The sequence below is a fragment of the Callithrix jacchus genome, chromosome 11, assembly GCF_049354715.1.
Source record: "Callithrix jacchus isolate 240 chromosome 11, calJac240_pri, whole genome shotgun sequence".
NCBI lineage: Eukaryota > Metazoa > Chordata > Mammalia > Primates > Cebidae > Callithrix > Callithrix jacchus.
The window spans coordinates 105,479,225-105,499,711 of record NC_133512.1 but is presented as its reverse complement, the minus strand read 5'-3'; the positions used below and the strand labels follow the sequence as shown (position 1 = coordinate 105,499,711).

The 20,487-nt window shown below is 38.9% G+C and overlaps 1 protein-coding gene across 1 annotated transcript; it reads right to left on the bottom strand.

Annotated features, from left to right (window-relative positions):
• On the bottom strand, positions 1-17,098 carry CLEC5A (C-type lectin domain containing 5A). Its single transcript, XM_017975569.4, has 6 exons — positions 16,964-17,098; positions 16,372-16,470; positions 14,018-14,086; positions 5,933-6,069; positions 3,365-3,471; positions 1-1,527 (listed from the first exon to the last, which is right to left on the bottom strand). The coding sequence occupies exons 2-6, from the start codon at positions 16,448-16,450 to the stop codon at positions 1,413-1,415; spliced, it is 507 nt and encodes a 168-aa protein (XP_017831058.3). The 5' UTR covers positions 16,451-16,470; positions 16,964-17,098; the 3' UTR covers positions 1-1,412.
• Between the last annotated feature and the right edge of the window lie 3,389 nt (positions 17,099-20,487).

The window sequence follows — 20,487 nt, the reverse complement described above, 5'->3', positions numbered from 1 at the left end:
TGCAGAAAGAGAACTTAGTGTTGTAATAAAAAACATAATTTACAACAATTTAGTTTGGTATGCATAGAATGATATGTACAATAATTACTGTGGTTCATTGTTATTAGAGACAAAATGGTAAGCAGTATATTTCGGTGACTATTATTTTCTTTAGTTTTATACATGGTCTTCCTTATGGTTTAATTATTGTTACTCAGAATACACAAGACATCTCTTTTCTCTTTCTCATGCACCAAGCAGGGTATGTAGCTGATGTCTTGTGAGTGTAGAGGACAGCCAGGGTACTACAATACTTTTCTTCCTCTTTCTTGCCTTTCTTTCCGTGTTGCCAAATGAACTCATTTCTTGTCTCAGGTGATTTCTACTTGACCCTGATGTTCCTTTTCTACTATATGCTTCCTCCTTGCCCCCAGCCAATGCTTTCCTGAGCAGCCCTCCTCTTTTTCTACTGCTTTGTCAGCTGGACCAGTTCTAGATCAATGTGATGCCAACCAGTGCCAGGCTCCTTGGGGTCAGTAGGCTGTGCCTGGTGTCAGGCTCTCTATAACAGAAGGGACAAATGTATTGTGATTATTAGTGTCCAAAAGTCTATCCAAAATTCTTAAAACATACTCAACAAATATAGCCAGGTACTCAAAACCTTCAGAGCAAATGATGTCTGCTTACCTAAAATTTGGTTGCAAAGGAATTACATATGTTATGATGGGATTTCAGAAATATGACAAGGGAATTTTTAGCTTGAATGTCTCTTCAGGGCTTTGCTGAAGAAAAGAAATCTAGTGTGTTTGGTTTCCTTGGCTGTCTAGATTTCTTCAAAGGGGTCCCCAAGAAGGTTCCTATCCTGCCCAGACCTCTCTCCATTCCCATAAATGGTGCTGCTGTCTGTGCTCCAAGCTCAGCACTAGGAGCCCTCCCCAAGGCACAACCTTAGTTCAGACTGAGGAGAGCTGCTACCCCAGCTTGTGGAGTTGAAAGGGGCATGTGAATGGGGTTCTGTTGAGAACAGAGATGAGGTCACAGGGGCTACGTTTATCCCTCTTCTACCATGCTACTCATTAAATAATGTTTACAATTCCTCAGTCTACAGTTGCTCCCTGGTAGTATGGTACGTACTCTGAGACTAAAATAAAACAAACTCTGCCAGTAGAGTAGGCTCTTTTGATCAGTCAGAAATGCTCAGTGCTACAGAAGCAGACCTCGTCTCTATACCAACTGAGTTCTTGCCATAAAACTGATCCTGTCTCCTGGAGATGGCTAGCATCCAGTCCCCCGGTGCAGAAGAAAGAAGCTTGGTTTCCTAAACAGGCAAGGACTGCTACTGGTAGACAGATAGGTAAAAGAATCTTTGGCCAGATGACCTGCATGGATTCAGAAAGAGTTGCAAGTATGGTTCTTGTCACAGGGAACTGTGATCATCTGGCATTCTTCTCACAGATCCTGCGGTAGCTGATGTCACATGATGCAGCATCAAGTGTCTTCGTGAGCCCAATGGTCACACAGTTGAAATTCTGATTCTGATTGGTAACACTAAATGAGGAAAAAAAAAAAAATAAAGGATGATGATGGCCCATCTTTTTAGCCCAGCCTCTTCCTGATTCCAGAGTAAGAGTCTTGCAGTTTTGTCTGGAAGGGCAGCAGACTATGGGGCCCATGCACGCCTCTACTTGGGCAGCCTCCTTTATAGCTCAAATCCCTCTCCTAATCCAAATGCAGCTCTAAACTGACCCTTTCCTGTCAGCTCTCCCGTGAGCTTGTATGGCTTGACAAAGTCTTGGATCAACTCACTCTGGTGTTTGGTTAGAAGCATCTCATGGGTGGACTCTTCTTCCAAAAGTATTATTGAGGACAGTATGTTCACAGTGGGAGGACAGAAAGAAAAACGAGAGAGGTTGTGCATCCCTTCCCAGACCGTAGTGGCTTCAGAAAAACTTGGTGGAGATGTGTGTTGGTTCTCTCACCTCTTTTTCTGTCACTCAGTTTGTTTCAGTCTGACTGAAAAGACTCTGGTTTCACAGAAAGGTCATGAGTTTTGGACTAGCTTTGTGATATATCTATCATCTATCTATCTATCTATATTTTGAAATGAAGTCTCACTCTGTCACCCAGGCTGGAGTGCAGTGGTGCAATCTCAGCTCATTGTAACCTCCGACTCCAGGGTTCAAGCAATTCTTCTGCCTCAGCCTCCCGAGTAGCTAGGACTACAGGCATGTGCCACCACACCTGGCTAATTTTTTTGTATTTTTAGTAGAGATCAGGTTTCACCATATTGGTTAGGCTGGTCTCTAACTCCTGACCTCATGATCCACCTGGCTTGGCCTCCAAAAGTGCTGGGATTACAGGCATGAGCCACCACGCCCGGCCCCTGCTTTGTGATATTTAACACATTTCTAAGCTTTCTTGTCCTCAATTCAACTGTCTGTGAAATGGGGAGTGATAAAAGCTTTTCATGTAGCATCATGGGGAATATTTCAGGAGACAACATATGCAAAGTGTTTAGCATAGTGCCAGCGTTAGCAGACACTGAATAAATATTAATTTCATCCCTTCTGTCGGGAAGCCCAGTTACAAGCTAGGGGACTGACCTGACTCTGTCTGAATCACTACTTTCATATAAACACTGGGAAAATTTTTGGTGTTCTCACCAATGCTTATCTCCATGGAACAAGTCATAGGAGACAGCCTTTGAGAATCAGAAGTTCATAGTTTTAAGTTATAATAACCTTAAATAACCTTATAAACCTTATAATAAACCTTATTATAAACCTTATAATAACCTCTCTTTAGATAAAGAAGGCACATCTGGGGAAACTTGTAGGTACTTTGCAATAAAATCTAGTATATAATTTCCGTGGGTTAAAAGACTAGCTCTTTTTGATCTATGAGAAATGCTAGGTATTATAGAAACAGATCTCATCTCTATACCAACTGAGTTGCCTCCATAAACCTGACCCTGTCTCCTGGATATAGCTAGCATCCAGTCTAGACTCATATCCAGTCTGTTTGAGGTCAACAGACTAAGCCCTTTTGATCAGTCAGAAATGCTCAGTGCTGTAGTAACTAGCATCTATAGAGAGCTACAGATACATAAAACAAATGCTACTTATGTAGATTTGTTTGGATCTGGATTTGAACAAAATAATTTGCTATATGAATACTCTTCTCTCTCCTTATGAAAATTTGATCTCTCTCATAATAAAAAGTTTATAAAAATGTGTCTCAGGGAATAGACGGGTTAGAAGAAAGGAGAGGAGCAGAACAAAGTCAAGTGTCAGCATTTGAGCTATTCCAGTGTGAACCCATCAATCACAGGTTTGGTCTTTTGAGGCAAACCAAGATTCCCCAGGAAACTGGGATGTTCACGTACTTGCCATTGAACACAGAGTTGTTGATCCAACGCCACTTTTTGTCTTCACGATGGTACATTAAGCCAATAAAATACTTCTCAGCCTCAGTTAGGTCCTGAAGAAACTTCTAGAAATTAAAAAGGAATTTCAACAGTGAGTGTTTTAATGATGCCTCTCTTGAGCCAATGTGCCCATGATTCTATCTGATCCTGGGAATAAAGGAGGCTGGTAGGGAACTCTGAGACTAGCTGTAGCTGGGACTCATCACTAACCCTAAAGAGGTTGTCAAGCTTGACAGGGAATCTGGAAAACCTGAGGTCTTGTTAAAACACAGACTGCTAGGCTCCTGGTTAAGTAGGTCCAGTCAAGGGAACCAATAATTTACTTTTCTACCAAATACCCAGGTGATACTGATGTTGCTGTCCAGGGGCCACACTGTGAGAATGAAGGGGAAGGGGTACTGTGCAATCTAAAACAGGGTCATTTAAAAAAATGTGTCATGCTTCTATCCATAGGATTGTTTTTGTTGCCAGAAATTTTGTATGCTAAATAAGGCTAAATCAAGTGCTACCAAAATGGGTTTCTATTTCTTGAGTACTTAGCAGAGGAAAACAGCAAGACTTAAAAGTGTATTGCTAAAGCAGATCATCCAAGAAGAAATAAGCAAGTGCTTGTTGAATATTTGCTAATTTGACACTAGTCCTAGACATCTTTGTTCTGTAATTAATTGATACATTATAAATTATTTCAGCCAGAAGTGTTTCCTATACTTGTCACATACCTCCCATAATCAGTGGGTATCCAAGTCTCATCCTTTCCATCCCCATGGCTATTGCCTTAGTTTCTCCTTTTCTGAAACATCTTATTTCATTACTTTTTTTTTGCCAATCCGTTTGAGCTTATGAGTTTGCTCAGGTTAGCCTTGAACTGATGACCTCACCTTCGCGAGCGCCACGACCTCCGGCGGGAGCCACTTTGGATCCCGCTTATTTCATTACTTTTTAATGAATTACTGAATTTTCTCATTTACCAAACATCTTTTGAGTGTCTCTTATGTGCCATGCATTGTACTACGCTGAGGATATGAAAACAAGTATATTTAACCTCAAAGAAATTATGATCAAGAGGGTTGGCAAACTACAGCCAGTGGGCCAAATCCAGCCTGTATCCTGTTTCGGTAAATGTTTCATTGAAATGCACCCATGACCATTGTTCACATACTGTCTATGGCTGCTTTCAAGCTACAACAGCAGAGTTGAATAGTTGTGACAGAGACCAATGCCATGAAAAGCTTAAAATGTATATTAATCTGGCCCTTTTTAAAGAAAGTTCTCTGACCCATCGTCTAAAACAAGAGTCCTTAATGCTGAATTCTTATGCTGGAAGCCATTGATAATTTCCCAGGAAAACTATGAAGCCACTGGAATTTTATGAAAAATATTTTGCTTATGTAATGTTTCTGGGAAGAGGTACATAGATTTTATCACCATTATTAAAAAGTCAGTGGTCCCCACCGGTTTAGTGAGGGAAGACAACCAACTTAACCAGCATAATGAGATATCTCAGGTGTAGTTCTAGGAAATTATATACTAGATCTGGAAGAGACAGAAAGGAGGAAGTGATCATTCTTCATAGATCTAAAACTTTTCTAGAATGATTGATGAGGTGATACCTGAGATGACTTTTAGGCTAAGTTTGTCAGACAAACTGTAGGGGAGGGTATGGACTTCCTAGAAGAGAGAGCATGGACTACAGGCAGGTGAGGAAGCAGTCTGGAGCATTTGAGGAACTACAGGATGCTCAGTGTAGCTAGTGCAGAGGTGGCAGGGAGGTGGTTTGAGAGACAAGGCTGGAGGGAAGGCGCAAAGGTTGCACTGTGCAACCTTTAATTTATAATTAAACCTATAATTTATTTTAGGCTATGTGCTTAGCAGTCAAAGGAGAGGCATCTATAATCTAAAATAAATTATAGTCAATAATTGATTAGAGTATGGGGTTTGGAGTCAGTGAGATCTAAATTCAATTCCATATTCTGTTGTTTGACCTTGGGCAAATTACTTTTCTGTGCCCTAGTTTCCATTTATAAAATGTGAATAATAATCCATCCTTATGATTATTATCATGATAATCAACTGCAAATTCAGTCCTATGACCTGATTATTTGTTTTCATATTACAAATGTTGTCAATCCACATCTTCCTTGTTTACTATGCAGACTGGGATGGTACATTGACATTTCACATCTATGAAGTATTCTTTTAGTTGTTAAACAACTTTCACACACATCAGCTCATTTGGTCATTTGCTGCACTTGGCCCATCCCCAGGATACCAGCTCATTGCTGTGCCCCATAGAAAAGACCACAGGTGTGGATTTCTGTGGTTAAATGAAACTGAAAAACATGCTGCTTCACTGCTACTAAAAAGTCTCCTAATCCCCACTCCAGAACAAACAGCTTCAGTTTTTCAGCCACCTCTCCATTCCTTACTCCATTCCATCCCCACTCCCCTAAATTTCCACCCCATACCACCCACTCACTGAGGGTGTGTAGAGTGTATGGCTTTACTGTACCATTCCAGTGTCCTCACCAGTTTCTCTAGCGTGTTGACAATTGCCAATGTGGATCCTTTTCTTTCGCAAAACTCTCTGCTTTCATTCCAAGATGATTCAGAAGTGGATAAGAAAAAACATCTTCCTTGATGAAATTCCCACTCTTTCGGGCAGACTGAAGAGGTTCAAGAAAGGAGAGTATGAGGGTACCGGTTTGGGGTATAAATCCTGGAACTAAGTCATAAAATAGTGATACATGGTTTTGTTTTGTTTTAACAAATATATTGGTACAAATTACTCTCCATCCAGGAACAAATTCCACCCAGTCTAGTCCTGTTCCCTAACAATAATATAAAAGGACAATAAGGAGGAGCAGAGCACAATGGCCAAATAGAAGGTTCCATTAATCATTCCCCTATAGGAACACCAAATTTGAACACTATCCACACACAAAAAAGCACAAACATGTACATGAGAACAAAAAATTAAATGAACACTCAGTACCTGGGTTTAATTTCCTATAGCGGAAGGAGATACTGCAGAGGGTAGGAAAGACAGTCTTGAATTGCCAACACCACCCTTCCTCTATCCTTGCTGCAGTGACAGCTGGCATGGTAAAATCTGTGTGCATGGGACAGGGAGTGTGCAGGGATTTTGAGACTTTAGATTGGACTCAGTGCTACCCTGTCACTGTGGAGGGCAAAACGGGCTGAACTCAGCTGATGCCCAACCATGAAGGGAGCATGTAGATGATTGCATGACAGTGGTTGAAACTTGAGTTCTGGCAAGCCTTGCCACTGTGAACTGAGTTGCTTTTGGGCCCTAAATAAACTTGAAAGGTAGCCTAGGCCACAAGGACTGCAACTCCTAGGCAAGTTCTTGTGCTAAGCTGGGCTTTGAGCTGGTAGAATTAGGAGGCACCTATTGAGATACCATCCATGGTGGCCAAGGGAATGCTTGTGCCATTGCACTCCCAACCCCAAGAAGCACGACTTGCAACTTCGAAAGAGACCCTTTCTTTCTACTTGAGGAGAGGGGAGGGAAGAATAAAGAGTGCTTTGTCTTGGATACCAGCTCAGCCACAATAGAATAGGGTACTAGACAGAGTTGTGAGGTCCCCATTGCAAAGCCTAGTTTCTGAAAGATATTTCTAGACACACTTAGACATACCCTGGGCCAAAAGGGAATCCTCTGTCTTGAAGATAAGGACAGTATCCTGACAGGATCCCTCACCTGCTGAGGAAAGAGTTCTTAGGCCCTGAATAACCAGCAGCAATACCTAGGTAGTATGTTGTGGGCCTTGGGTGATACTGAGATGTCTCAGAGGTGAGACCCAGCACATTCTTCTGCTTGAGAAAAGAGTAGAGAAAAGTAAAGAAGGCTTTGTCTTGCACGTTATATATCAGCCTGGTCAAAGAGAGGTAAAGGAAAGCTCTTGGGGTCCAAGATTCCAGGCCTTGACTTGTGGATAGCATTTCTGAACCTGCCCTGAATCAGATAGGAGCCCACAGATATAAAGGGTGGGTTCTAGGCATTCAGACAAGCTGACCAAAGGGCCACTGAGCCTTAAACAAAAATCAGTGGTGGTCTGGCACTGACCCTGTAGGCCTGGGGTGGTGGTGGTCACAGGGTGAGCTCCTCTGCCTGTGGAAAGTGGGGGGAGAGTGGAAAGAACTGTGTTTCATGATTTGAGTTTCAGCTCAGCCACAGAAGGATAGAACACCAGGTAGATTTATAAGGTTTTGACTCCAGTCCCTGGTTCTAAGATAGCATTTCTGGACCTATTTGAGGCCTGGGGGAACTCACTTCCCTAAGGGAAGGTCACAGACATGACTGGCTTCACCATGTGCTGATTATATATAGAGCCTTAGGACCTTGATAAAACATAAGTAGTAGCCAAGTAGTGGTTACAGTGGGCTTTGGGTGAGACTCAGTGCTGTGCTGGCTTCAGGTCTGACCCAATGCAGTCCCAGTGGTGGTGGCCACAGGGATGCTTGTGTCATCACATTCTCAGCTCTAGACAGCTCAGCACAGAGAAAGAGACTCTGTTTGGGAGAAAGTAAGGAAAAAGAACAAGAGTCTTTGTCTGGTAATCCCGATAATTCTTTCAGATCTTATCCAAGAACAACAAGGTAGGTACCTCTATGAGTCTGCAAGACCACAGCATTACTGGGGTTGGGATGTCCCCCATGCAGATAGAGCTTAGATCACAACACCCAAGTCCTTTTGAATACCTGGAAAGCCTCTTCCCAAGAAGGACAGGTATAAACAAACCCAGACTGTGAAGACTACAATAAATACCTTACTCTTTAATGCACAGACACTAACGAACATCCACAAATATTAAGTCCATTCAGGAAAACATGACCTCACTAATTGAGGTAAGTAAGACACCAGGGACCAATCCTGGAGAAACAGAAATATATGACTTTTTGTACAGAAAATTCAAAATAGCTGGGTTGAGGAAACTCAAAGAAATTCAAGATAACACAGAGAAGAAATTCAGAATTCTATCAGATAAACTAAGAGATTAAATAATTAAAAAGGATCAATCAGAAATTCTGGAGTTAAAAAATGAAATTCACATACTGAGAAATGCATCAGAATATCTTAATAACAGAATCAGAGGGATCCTAGAAGTCAGAAGAAACAAAAGAAAAAAGAATAAGAAACAACAAAACACACCTGTGAGATCTAAAAATAGCCTCAAAAGGGCAAGTGTAAGAGTTACTGGCCTTAAAGAGGAGGTAGAGAAAGAGATAGAGGTAGAAAGTTTATTCGAAGGGATAATAACAGAGAACTTCCCAAACCTAGAGAAGGATATCAATATCCAAGTACAAGAAGGTTATAGAACACCAAGCAGATTTAACCCAGAGAAGACCACCTTAAGGCACTTAATAACCGAACTCCCAAAGGTCAAGGATAATGAAAGGATTCTAAAAGCAGCAAGAGAAAAGAAACAAATAATGTACAATAAAGCTCCAATATGTCTGGCAGCAGACTCCTCAGTGGAAATCTTACAGTCCAGGAGAGAATGGCATGGCATATTTAAGTTGCAGAAGGAAAAAACCCTTTATGCTAGAATAGCATATCTGAAGAAAATATCCTTCAAACATGAAGGAGAAATACAGGCTTTTCCAGAAAAATAAAAGCTGAGGGATTTAATCAACAGTCCTATAAGACATGCTAAAGTAGCTCTTTAATCTGAAAGCAAAGGAAATTAATGAGCAATAAGAAATCATCTGAATATATGAAACTCATTGATTATAGTAGGTACATAGAAAAACACAGTATCATAACAGTGTAACTGTGGTATGTGAAGTCGTCAAGTAGAAAGACTAAAAGATGAACCAATAAAAATGATAACTACAATTTTTCAAGACATAGTAAAAACAAAGGTATAAATGGAAACAACAAAAAGTTAAAAACTGGGAGAAAAAGTTAAAGTGTAGAGTTTTCTTTCTTTTTTTTTGCTAGCTTTGTTTGTTTATGCAAGAAGAGTTAAGTTGTTAATACCTTACAGTAATGGGTTATAAGATAGTATTTGCAAGCCTCATAGTAACCTTGAATCAAAAAACATACAGTAGATGTACAAAAAGCAGGAAATTAAATCATACCACCAGAGAAAATCACTTTCACTAAAAGGAAGGCAGGAAGGAAAGAAAGGGGAAAAGAAGACCAAAAAACAACAAGAAAACAACAAAATTTGCGGAAGTAAGTGCTTACTTATTAATAATAATATTGAATGTAAATGGATTAAACTTTCCAATCAAACTATGTAGAGTGGCTGAATGGATGAAAAAACAAGACCTAATGATGTATTTTCTGCAAGGAACACACTTCACCTATAAAGACACAAACTGAAAATGAAGGGATTAAAAAGAGATATTCCATGCCAGTGGAAACCAAAAAGGAGCAACAGTAGCCATACTTATATTAGGCCAAATAGACAAAACTATAAGAAGACACAAAGAAGGTCACTATATAATGATAAAAGGGCCATTTCAGCAAGAGGAGAATTTAACATTCTGCTTTCAGCATTTGACTAGCCTTTCAGATGGAAAAATCAACAAACTAACATTGGACTTCATCTATACTATAGATCAAATGGACATAATAGATATTTATAGAACATTCTATTCATCGGCTACAGAATACACATTCTTTTCCTCAGCATATGGATTATTCTCAAGGACAGATTATATGTTAGGTAACCAAACAAGTCTTAAAACATTCAAAAAATTGAAATAATATTAAGCATCTTCTCTGACTGCAATGGAATTAAACTAGAAATCAGTAACAAGAGAAAACTTGGAAACTGTATAAATACATGGAAATTAAACAATATACTCATGGATGACCAGTCAGTTAACAAAGACATTAAGAAGGGAATTGGAAAATTTCTTGAAACAAATGATAATGAAAACACAACATACCAGAGCCTATTGGATATTAAGATGGAAGTTTATACCCATAAATGTCTACATCAAAAAAAAAAAAAAAAAGAAAAACTTCAAACAAAAACCCAATGATGAATCTTAAAGAACTAAAAAGCAAGCACGAATTAAAGTCAAAATTGGTAGAACATAAGAAATAATAAAAATCAAAGCTGAAATAAATTGAAATGAAGAAAACAACACAAAACATCAATGCAACAAAAGTTGGCTTTTTGAAAAGATAAACAAAATCAATAAACCTGTAGCCAGACCAAGAAAAAAACAAGAGAATCCTCAAATTAATAAAATCAGAGATGAAAAATAAGACATTTCAATGAACGGCACAGAAATTCAGAGGATCATTAGTGACTACTCTGAGCAACTATATGCCAACAAATTGGAAAATATAGAAGACATGAACAAATTCCTAGACATATACAATCTACCAAGATTGAACCACAAAGAAATCCAAAACCTGAACAGATCAGTAACAAATAATGAGATCAAAGCCATGATAAAAACTCTCCCAATAAAGAAAAGCCCAGGATCCAATGGCTTTACTGCTAAAATATTACGGAAGAATTAGTACCGATTCTATTCAAACTGTTCTGAAAAATACAGGAGAAGGGAATAGTTCCAAATTTATTTTATAAAGCCTACATTACCCTGATACCAAAACCAGATTGAGACACATCAAAAACAGAAAAATACAGGTAAATATAGTGATCAATATTGATGCAAAATCCCTCAACAAAATACTAGCAAGCTGAATTCAACAACATATTAAAAAGATCATTCATCATGACCGAGTGGGATTTAACCCAGGAATGCAAGAATGGTTCAACACATGCAAATTAATCAATGTAATACATTATATCAACAGAATGAAGGACAAAAACCATATGATCATTTTAATTAATGCTGAAAAATTATTTGATAAAAGTTAACATCCCTTCATGATAAAAACTCTCAAAAAACAGAGTATTGAAGGAACATCCCTCAACAAAATAAAAGCCATACATGACAAACCCACAGCTAGCATCATATTGAATGGGGAAAAATGAAAGCTTTTCTGGTAAGATCTGGAACATGGCAAGGCTGCACCCACTTTCATCACTGTTTTTCAGCATAGTACTTGAAGGCTTAGCTAGAGCAGTCAGACAAGAAAGAAATAAAAGACATCCAAGTTGGAAAGGAAGAAGTCAAATGATCCTTGTTTGCAGATGATATGATCTTATGTTTGTAAAAACCTAAAGGTTCCACCAAAATGCTATTAGAACTGATAAACAAATTCAGTAAAGTTTCAGGATACAAAATCAACAGACAAAAATTAGTAGCATTTCTATATGCCAACAGTGAACACTCTGAAAAGCAATTAAGAGACTAATCCCATTTATAATAGCTACAAATACAATAAAATATCTATGAATTAACCAAAGAAGTGAAAGATCTGACCAATGAAAACCATAAAACACTGGTGAAAGAAATTGACAAGGGCATCAAAAACTTGAGAAATATTCCATGTTCATGAATTGGAAGAATCAATATTGTTAAAATGTTCACACTACCCAAAGCGATCTGCAGATTTAATGCAATCTTTATCAAAAACCCAGTGACATTCTTCACAGAAATAGAAAAAATTATCCTAAAATGTACATGGAGCCATAGAAGACCCAGACTGTCCAAAGCTATCCTAAGCACAAAAGTAACAAAACTGGAGGAGTCACATTACCTGACTTCAAATTATGCTACAGAGTTTTAGTAACCAAAATGCCATGGTACTGGCATAACAACAGACACATAGACTGGAACAGAAGGGAGAACCCAGAAATAATTCCATACATCTACAGTGAACTCATTTTTGACAAAGGTGCCAAGAGCATGCATTGAGGAAGGAACAGTGTCTTCAATAAATGGTGCTGGGAAACTAGATATTCATATGCAGAAGAATGAAATGAGACCCCCTATCTCTTGACAGACACAAAAAACAAATCAAAGTGGATTAAAGATATAAGTCTAAAATCTCAAGTTATGAAAATGCAAGAAAACTTTGGGGAAACTCTATAGGACACTGAAGTGAGCAAAGATTTCTTGAGTAGTATACCACAAGCACAGGCAACCAAAGGAGAAATAGATAAATGAGATCATATCAAATTAAAAAGTTTATCAAGTTTCCTTCTACTTAGCAAAGGAAACAATCAAAAACGTGAAGAGACAACCCACAGAATCGAAGAAAATATTTGAAAACTACCCTTTTGACAAGGGCTTAATGACCAGAATATGTAAGGAACCCAAACAACTGTATAGGAAAAAAAATCTAAGAATCTAGTTAAAAATTGGGCAAAAGATCTAAATAGACATTTCTCTAAAGAAGTCATACAAATGGCAAATATAAACATGAAAAGGTGCTCAACACCATTCCTCAGTATAGAATTTCAAATCAAAACTACAATGAGGTATCATTCAACCCAGTTAAAATGGCTTTTATCCAAAAGGCTGGCAATAACCAAAGCTGGAGAGGATCTGGAGAAAAGGGAACCCTCATACAAGGTTGGTGGGAATGTAAACTAGTACAGGAGAAGAGTTTGGAGGCTCATCAAACAACTATAAATAGAGCTACCACATGACCCAGCGATCCTACTCCTAAGTAAAGTTTCAAAAGAAAGGAAATCAGTATATTGAAGAGATATCTGCACTCCTGTTTTTATTGCAACACTGTACACAATAGCCAAGATTTGGAAATAACCTAAGTGTCTATCAACAGATGAATGGATGAGGAAATGTGGTACATATACAGGATGGAGTACTATTCATCCATAAAAAGATCAGATCCTGTCATTTGCAACAACATGAATTGAACTGGAGGTTATTATGTTAAACGTGAAATAAGTCAGGCAGAGAAAGACAAACTTTTCATGTTTTCACTTATTTACAGGAGCTAAAATTTAAAACAAACTCATGGAGATAGAGCATAGATGGACGGTTACCAGAGGCTGGGAAGGGTAGTCAGTGGGGAGGTATGGGGGAGAAATGGGGATTGTTAATGGGTACTGAAAAATAGAAAGAATAAATAAGACCTAGTATTTGCTGGCACAACAAGTGGCTATAGCCACACATAGTGTAATTGCAGATTTAAACATAACTAAGAGTTTGTAATTCCTTTTTTATTTGAGAGGGAGTTTCGCTCTTGTTACCCAGGCTGGAGTGCAATGGCGCGATCTCGGCTCACCGCAACCTCCGCCTCCTGGATTCAGGCAATTCTCCTGCCTCAGCTTCCTGAGTAGCTGAGATTACAGGCACACGCCACCATGCCCAGCTAATTTTTGTATTTTTAGTAGAGACGGGGTTTCACCATGCTGACCAGGATGGTGTCGATTTATTGACCTCGTGATCCACCCTCCTTGGCCTCCCAAAGTGCTGGGATTAGAGTTTGTAATTCTTTAGTTTGTTTGTAACACAAAAGATAAATGCTTGAGGCAATACTCAGAAAATTAAAAAATACTATATACTCAGAAAATTAAAAAATAAAAGCCAAAATAATATATATAAAGAAAATGAACTGGAAGATCTTTATGGTCCCTTTGAGCAAAAACGTTCCATAAGAATAAAGACAATGGGAGAAGTCGCTAAGAATTCAGTGCATAAGAACTTAGGGGATAGAGAGTAGGTTGTAACCATGCACTTTACCTGTTCCATAGCTCCCTGTGGGAAGGAAGCTGTTGGGACCTGGGGAACTGCTCCCGAAAATCTGTGAGACTGAAGTGAAAAGAAAACCTGAATGTTACTGTATGATGAATACAACACAGAAACAGAAACATCAGAGTATGGGCTGTGTGACTATCTCTGAATTATGGAGGACAAGAAGCTCTTGGCCACTCTGATTTAGAACATTTCAGAAAATTTATTTATTTGCGCCTTCCATCTAACTACTACCATTACTTGTCATGCTCGACACCCAAATCCTATTTCCTGTCTCTCTCTCTCTCTTTTTTTTTTGATGTAGCAATAGGCATCAAATCCTGAGAAAAAGAACAGGAGAAAGGAAAATAATGGAGGAATTTAGTATCAGAGGGAAACTCTCATATTCTTATCTTATAGAAACGTTTGACAGTGTTTTCTCCAAACAACTGTTTGGAGTACTTCTCCCCAAGGCTCCATATAGCATCTTTGCTGTTCTTTCTATTTCTGGTGTCCCAAACTCAATATGATAACTCATAATCCCAGGCAGCTCTGGGACTCTTTCCTCATCAGCACTGTATTAGCTCTAAGGAGTGAGGCTAATTGGAAAAAAATTTCAGGGCTGAGGGGGTTTTGGCAGACAAGGAAGCGGGTGAACTTTATGGAGATTTTCTAAAAGCAGAGAAGGGTCCATTCATTTCTAGAAACCTATATAGGGGCCTCATTTTCCTGGGAACACTGGCTGTCTGAGCAGGCAGCTGGCAGTGGCTTCAGAGACTGGTCAAACATCGCGTCAGGGGTGCTGGTTATTTGTCCATTGTGGTTGAAGACAACTTTACTCTGACATCAGATTGCTTACATTTATCTTAATGAAACAAATTGGCATTCACTTTTTATTTCAGTACCCAGTTCACAGACTCTAAGATGTATTAGCCTGGTTTTCATCAGAAACAACTTTGAGATTATAACTGAGAGGATTCAATACATATTTTCGAAATGGTCTTTCTCCTAACGATCTCAGTAGTAATAGGTGTCTTAAGAGGAAGTGAGAGGGAGGATGTTCTTGGGTAAGACTTCAAGAGGAAGCTGGTTTAATAGGGAGAGGAGAACCATGCCCCACTCGTCTCTCAATCTCCCATAGCTACTGGCTATTAAGCACTTTCACATCCTATTACAATGATTAGAGATAAATTACCCCCGTATCCAGGAGGAAAACTGATGATCAGGAATTTCCCTCAGTCTGCTCTTGGTTTTCTCATATATAAAAGAAAGGGAATTAATTAGAAGATCTTTATGGAACATTCCCTCAGTCTGCTCTTGGTTTTCTCATATATAAAAGAAAGGGAATTAATTAGAAGATCTTTATGGAACATTCGTCCAAAAGAATTTATTGGGGAAGGAGGCTATGTGGAAGGTCTCTAATAGTTCAGCATGGAAGTAGCAGGAGGATGGGGAGATTTACCACTGTGCAGATTACCTGTTCCATAGCTCCCAGTGGTGGTGGTGGTGAAACCATTGTCACTTTTGTTAAAAATCTGTGGGACTGCAAAGAAAATCAGCTGTTGGCTCAGCCCCAAATGTGACTGCATGATGAATATAGCAAACAAGCCTCAGCACAGGGGCTGCCAGGGTGCTGTGACTGTTAGTGGAAAATACTGAACTCTCTGACTCAGTGAAGACGTGTAAATGTGGTTTGTGACTACATTCACTTATTCATATTTCTTTCCTGCTGTCTGACTTGATAGGAACTGCACCTTCAGATTGCATCATGAGGAAGACACTTCTTAGCTAACCACTGCCTCCTACTCACATTTCCTTCCTCATTTGTTTTCCCTACTGGCTTCTGGGGCTGGTGAAGATTCTAGTTTCTGATTGCAGTGAAATCCTTTGGTAGGATAGTGAAATCCTTCTTTTACTAGGCATTTGGATGAATTAATTTATATGTACACAGACAAAAATTTCTTTCTCAGTTAAATCCTGTTACACTATAATTCATCTCTTACCATGGCCTTATCATTGGGTTGAACTGGAGATGTATTTTTAGATTTTGGCAACAGTAACAAGCACTGCTAAGTACTTCAGCTCAGATCACCTAACTAATACTTTACTAGCAAAAACTTTGCATGGGGTTCTAACCATCAGAAAGTTGTAAGTTCTATATCTCCAAGGTAGACCAAGGAGCCTGGCCCAGTGTGTGTGCTGGGGAGTGAGAAAGGCATTGCCAATTGACCTCAGTTTGGGTCAGTTGCTCTCAGGTGGAAAGACTGGGGTATGTGACCTTTCACTCAACCTTGCATTCTGACGGAGGAGTCAATGAGCAAGACAACACAGACGTTAGGGCAAGAGGTTGCCCAAATACTCACAATAAAGTAGGAAGAAGGTCATTCCAACAACTTTAATCACCATGACAATCAGCCCAGAGATGATCATGTGCCAGTTCATGACGAAGGAGCTGCAGGGGCCTGTGAAGATTAGATTATAACAGGATCAGAATTCAGGAACAAGGCTGCTTTTCACCAGGACATATCCCAGCCTTTCGCTCAGAGTACCCAGAGCAAGGGAGGCTTGGAAGACAGGCAAGGCATTGATAGGTACCAGGAGGTGACACATCATGGGCCCAGAACACAGAAAGAACCATGTATTGATTGGAGCCTTTGAACTTGGAATGCTGCCTCTCTTTCACTCATTCCCTGGTCTAGGCCTCAGTCTGGCCCTATTTGCGGTCTCCTAAATTCTGTCCAACAAATAAACCCTCTCCTATATTTTGAGAACCCTTATCCTTGAAATGACCCCTGTTCCCAAGAACCTTAGTTTGTAGTCTTCACCATACTTACTTAAGTTGTCAGAAGCCTCAACCTCTCAAATGCCAAGGTTGGTAACTACAGACAGGACAGGCATCCCTGAAGGTCTTGGGGAAGAGTCAATAGTCTGTGCAGCCAGGACAGACAGACTCACCTCTTTTTCTCTGGAAGGCTGGGCTGGCTTGCAAATGGGGGTCTTCCTGGTGGCCTAATACTTGGTGTGGCTGGCAGGGGCCCCGTCTCCTGAGAATATGCTCCTTCTGCTCAGGCAGTGTTCTTCCTTCTTCACAGTCTCTGCCTTGGCAGCAATCCCAAGAAATACCTTCTTCCTGTTCAGTGTTCTTGGCAAAGGGAGCAGGCGGGGCAAAGAAGGGAAGAGAGTCTCTAGCCCTAGTGGTGACAAGGAGTTCCTGCCAGGGGAGTTCTAACACAGAGGAACATTTTAAGGAGAATTTGCAAAGCAAAATACCTCAACACACAGTTGTGCTTCCTCCATGTCTAAATCTCCTTGATATATGAGGGGAAGAGAAATGTAGTAAAGTTTTAGCAAGTGTTGAATCTGGATAAAAGGTAGCTGGAAGTTATTTGTAATGTCCTTACAATATTTCCACAAGTCTGAAATTATGTCAAGTTAAAAATGTTAAGAAAAGAAACCCAGTTAAGCCGAGCAGGTCCTTGCTATTCCATTTGTTCCATTCACTGGAGCTCTGCTCATTCCCCTTTATCATGGACTTCTCTCTGGTACCACCTGCTCACCTTTCAGACCTCATGGTGGCGCCTCAGTGTTTCTTGAGCATGGCACTCTGCTGGATACAGCAGAGTGCTGTGGTGAACAATACTCAAGTCCTATTATCGAAGAAGTTTTAATTGCATATTAAATTTGAAAATTTGCTTTTATTTTCCCTACTATAAAAGCTACATGTGCTCATGACAAAAGGTGGCTGGAAAATATTAACAAGGAAAATTGAGAAAACAATAGACATTTATAACCTTGTACATTTAGATATAGTCATTGCTAGCACCTCAGGATGTATTCTTTTGAGATGAATAGATAGATAGAAAGATGGATGGATAGATGGATAGATAGATAGACAAACACTGGTTCACATAGAACAATAGGAACATATTGTACATATTATTTTGTAATCTATATACTCAAGATTAAGGTAACACTATGTTATATCTTTTCATGTCAAAATGTAGATTTTGATAATGTATTATTTAATATGTGCATAGCATTAAGGTGAAAAAGTGAGTGTGATTTATTTATTCAGGTGTAAAAGTATATTTAACAATTGCATAACCACAAATCTTCTAGTAAAGTGTGGTGGACAAGAACAAAGTTTTTCAAATTAGTCCTGGTTTTGATTCCTGATCTGACCTTTACTAGCTGAACATCCTTGATTAAGTTACCAAGTCTCTTTAACTTCCATTTCTTAATCTATAAATTATAGATAATTATAGAGTAATTATAGTAAATATCAATAGAATTTTTCTGAGAAATAAGCAAGATAATGCTTATAATTCAATAGCATGATACCCAGCATCTTTTTCTTTTTTCAGAAGAACATAGTTTGATATTTATTTAGTATAAAATGTTTGTGCACAGTGTTAACAAATACAACTTTTACAAATCTGTTTTGAAAACGTGGTGGCTATTTATTTGGGTTTCATACTTTTATCACTTCATCCAGCAATTTTTTAAAACTTCTTTGTGTTTTGTAACTGCTCAGCTCATATAGTCTTGAAGTTTAGCTCCAGTTAGCCCACTTCCACCTGGTTTGAGACAACAGAGCCTGCCTTCCTCATGATTACTATTGTTAAGGTTCCCGTTGTCAAATGTTCCTCCTCTCCAGTAGGGTCAATTATAAGCAGTGTCATCAAACACAGCAAATGAAGTTGCAACTGGATGAGTTCTAATATTCAAATAACCTTTCTTCTTTAAATTAACTTCGGGTAGTATTCTATTTCCTAAAACGCCCAATGCACAGGGAACGGCTGAGTGCGTGCATCCTTTTACATGTCCCTAATAATTTTCTTAGGCTAAATTATCAGAAATGTAACTGCTGGATCAAAAGACATGTACCTTTGGAGGGCTTTGAACCATTATAGTTGTGTTTTGTTTCACTTGGATAATCCTCCAAGTTTTTTGAAAAATCTCATTGAACCTGATTTATCTGGTCACAAAGTAATTACTTCTAGATCCTGGGTTGCTGTCCAGAAGAATCCACATATTTATTAAACAATAAATATGTGCAATTATGCCCACTATGTTAGGCAATATGGGATTCAGGAGACTTGGTTTTTATTGTTTAGAAAGTTTTTAACAGAGACTTTCTGAATAACTTAATAAAATCTGTACACTTGGATAGCATGTGAATCTTTATAACAAAAAGGTATGAGATCTTTCAAATACCATCAAAATAGGAGAAAATGTCATAGTATAAAAGGATGTCCACAGAAGTTTTGGGGATAGTACTCAGATTGATGCCTTTTGGGATACTTCTCCTATTCTGGAAAATCTATAGAAAAATCTAAATTCTTGTTCAAGGCTTTGCACTCCAATGTTTTCCTTAAACTTGACATTATCAGAAACCTTGCTAAAAAAGGTCAATAGTCTGCCATGGCAAATGTCACTGCGGGGTTACTAGAGATGAAGTCAATAGCATCTGGGACCCATGCCCATTGCTTTGGGAAAATAATCAGGAAGGGGCTTCTAGTCACACAGTTGTAAGGAAATACCCGCACATTGTTTTCTGGGAAAGAAACCCATGAGATCACTAGTTTTTAAACGTTGTTATAGACTGAGATAATAAATTCTCTGCTTAGTGAGTCAAATTAGATCTCTTTCCCCAGGCTGAGCCCTAAAAATAAAGAAAAAGTTTTATTAAAGAGTAAAACTGAAATGTAACTTTGGCAACCTTCATGTGATATTAAGTTGGAAATGCTAAGTCTTTAGGGACAGTATTATGCAATATTGTAATTGCCTAACCAGACAACGAAGTCAGCTCTAAATTGTAATTACCACAGAATTAAGAAGATAGAAGAACATGCCCACAATTGTAGGTAATTTGGAAGGGACACAGTATAAGGCTAAACAAGGCTTCTGGGTATATTGTGTGTGTGTTGTGGGGGAAAACAGCAGTGTGTGTGTGTGTGTGTGTGTGTGTGTGTTTGTGTATTGACATGGATAGTCACTAAGAACTCCAATCCTATCAAGAGCAAAAGAAGATCTATAAAGTTTTGTTTCTCCAGCTCCCAGGATCACCTGTTGATGCCGATAGGGTATGACACCACACAGCTGGGCCACTATTTTCAGAATGTTTACCCTATAGTGACAGTGACAGCAACAATACCAGCTTGGTGGACTGACCAGACTTTGTGAAAGTAGGAACTGTAACCGCCACATTTGGATTGGGTGTCCGTGGGTATCAAGAAAAAAACCAGAAGAAGAAAGGACATCCTATGATTCATTAATTGGAGTTTCAAAGTGATATCAACATGAATATTTAAAAAACAACTTTATTTTGTATCTCAAGATGATAAAGACTAGTACAGTCTCTTGAGCCTTAATAGTAGGCATATATATGTATATATACATATATGTGTGTGTGTGTGTGTGTGTGTGTGTGTCTGTGTGTATATATATGAAAGTATATGTATATTTCCTTAAATGTA

Excerpts from the sequence above, each read along its gene's own strand:
- CLEC5A (XM_017975569.4), bottom strand. The coding sequence starts at position 16,450 with ATGAACTGGCACATGATCATCTCTGGGCTGATTGTCATGGTGATTAAA. Across the intron at positions 14,087-16,371 it reads GACCTTCTTCCTACTTTATT|TCTCACAGATTTTCGGGAGC; the intron begins GTGAGTATTTGG and ends TTTTCACTTCAG. Across the intron at positions 1,528-3,364 it reads AACTCTGTGTTCAATGGCAA|TGTTACCAATCAGAATCAGA; the intron begins GTACGTGAACAT and ends TTCCTCATTTAG.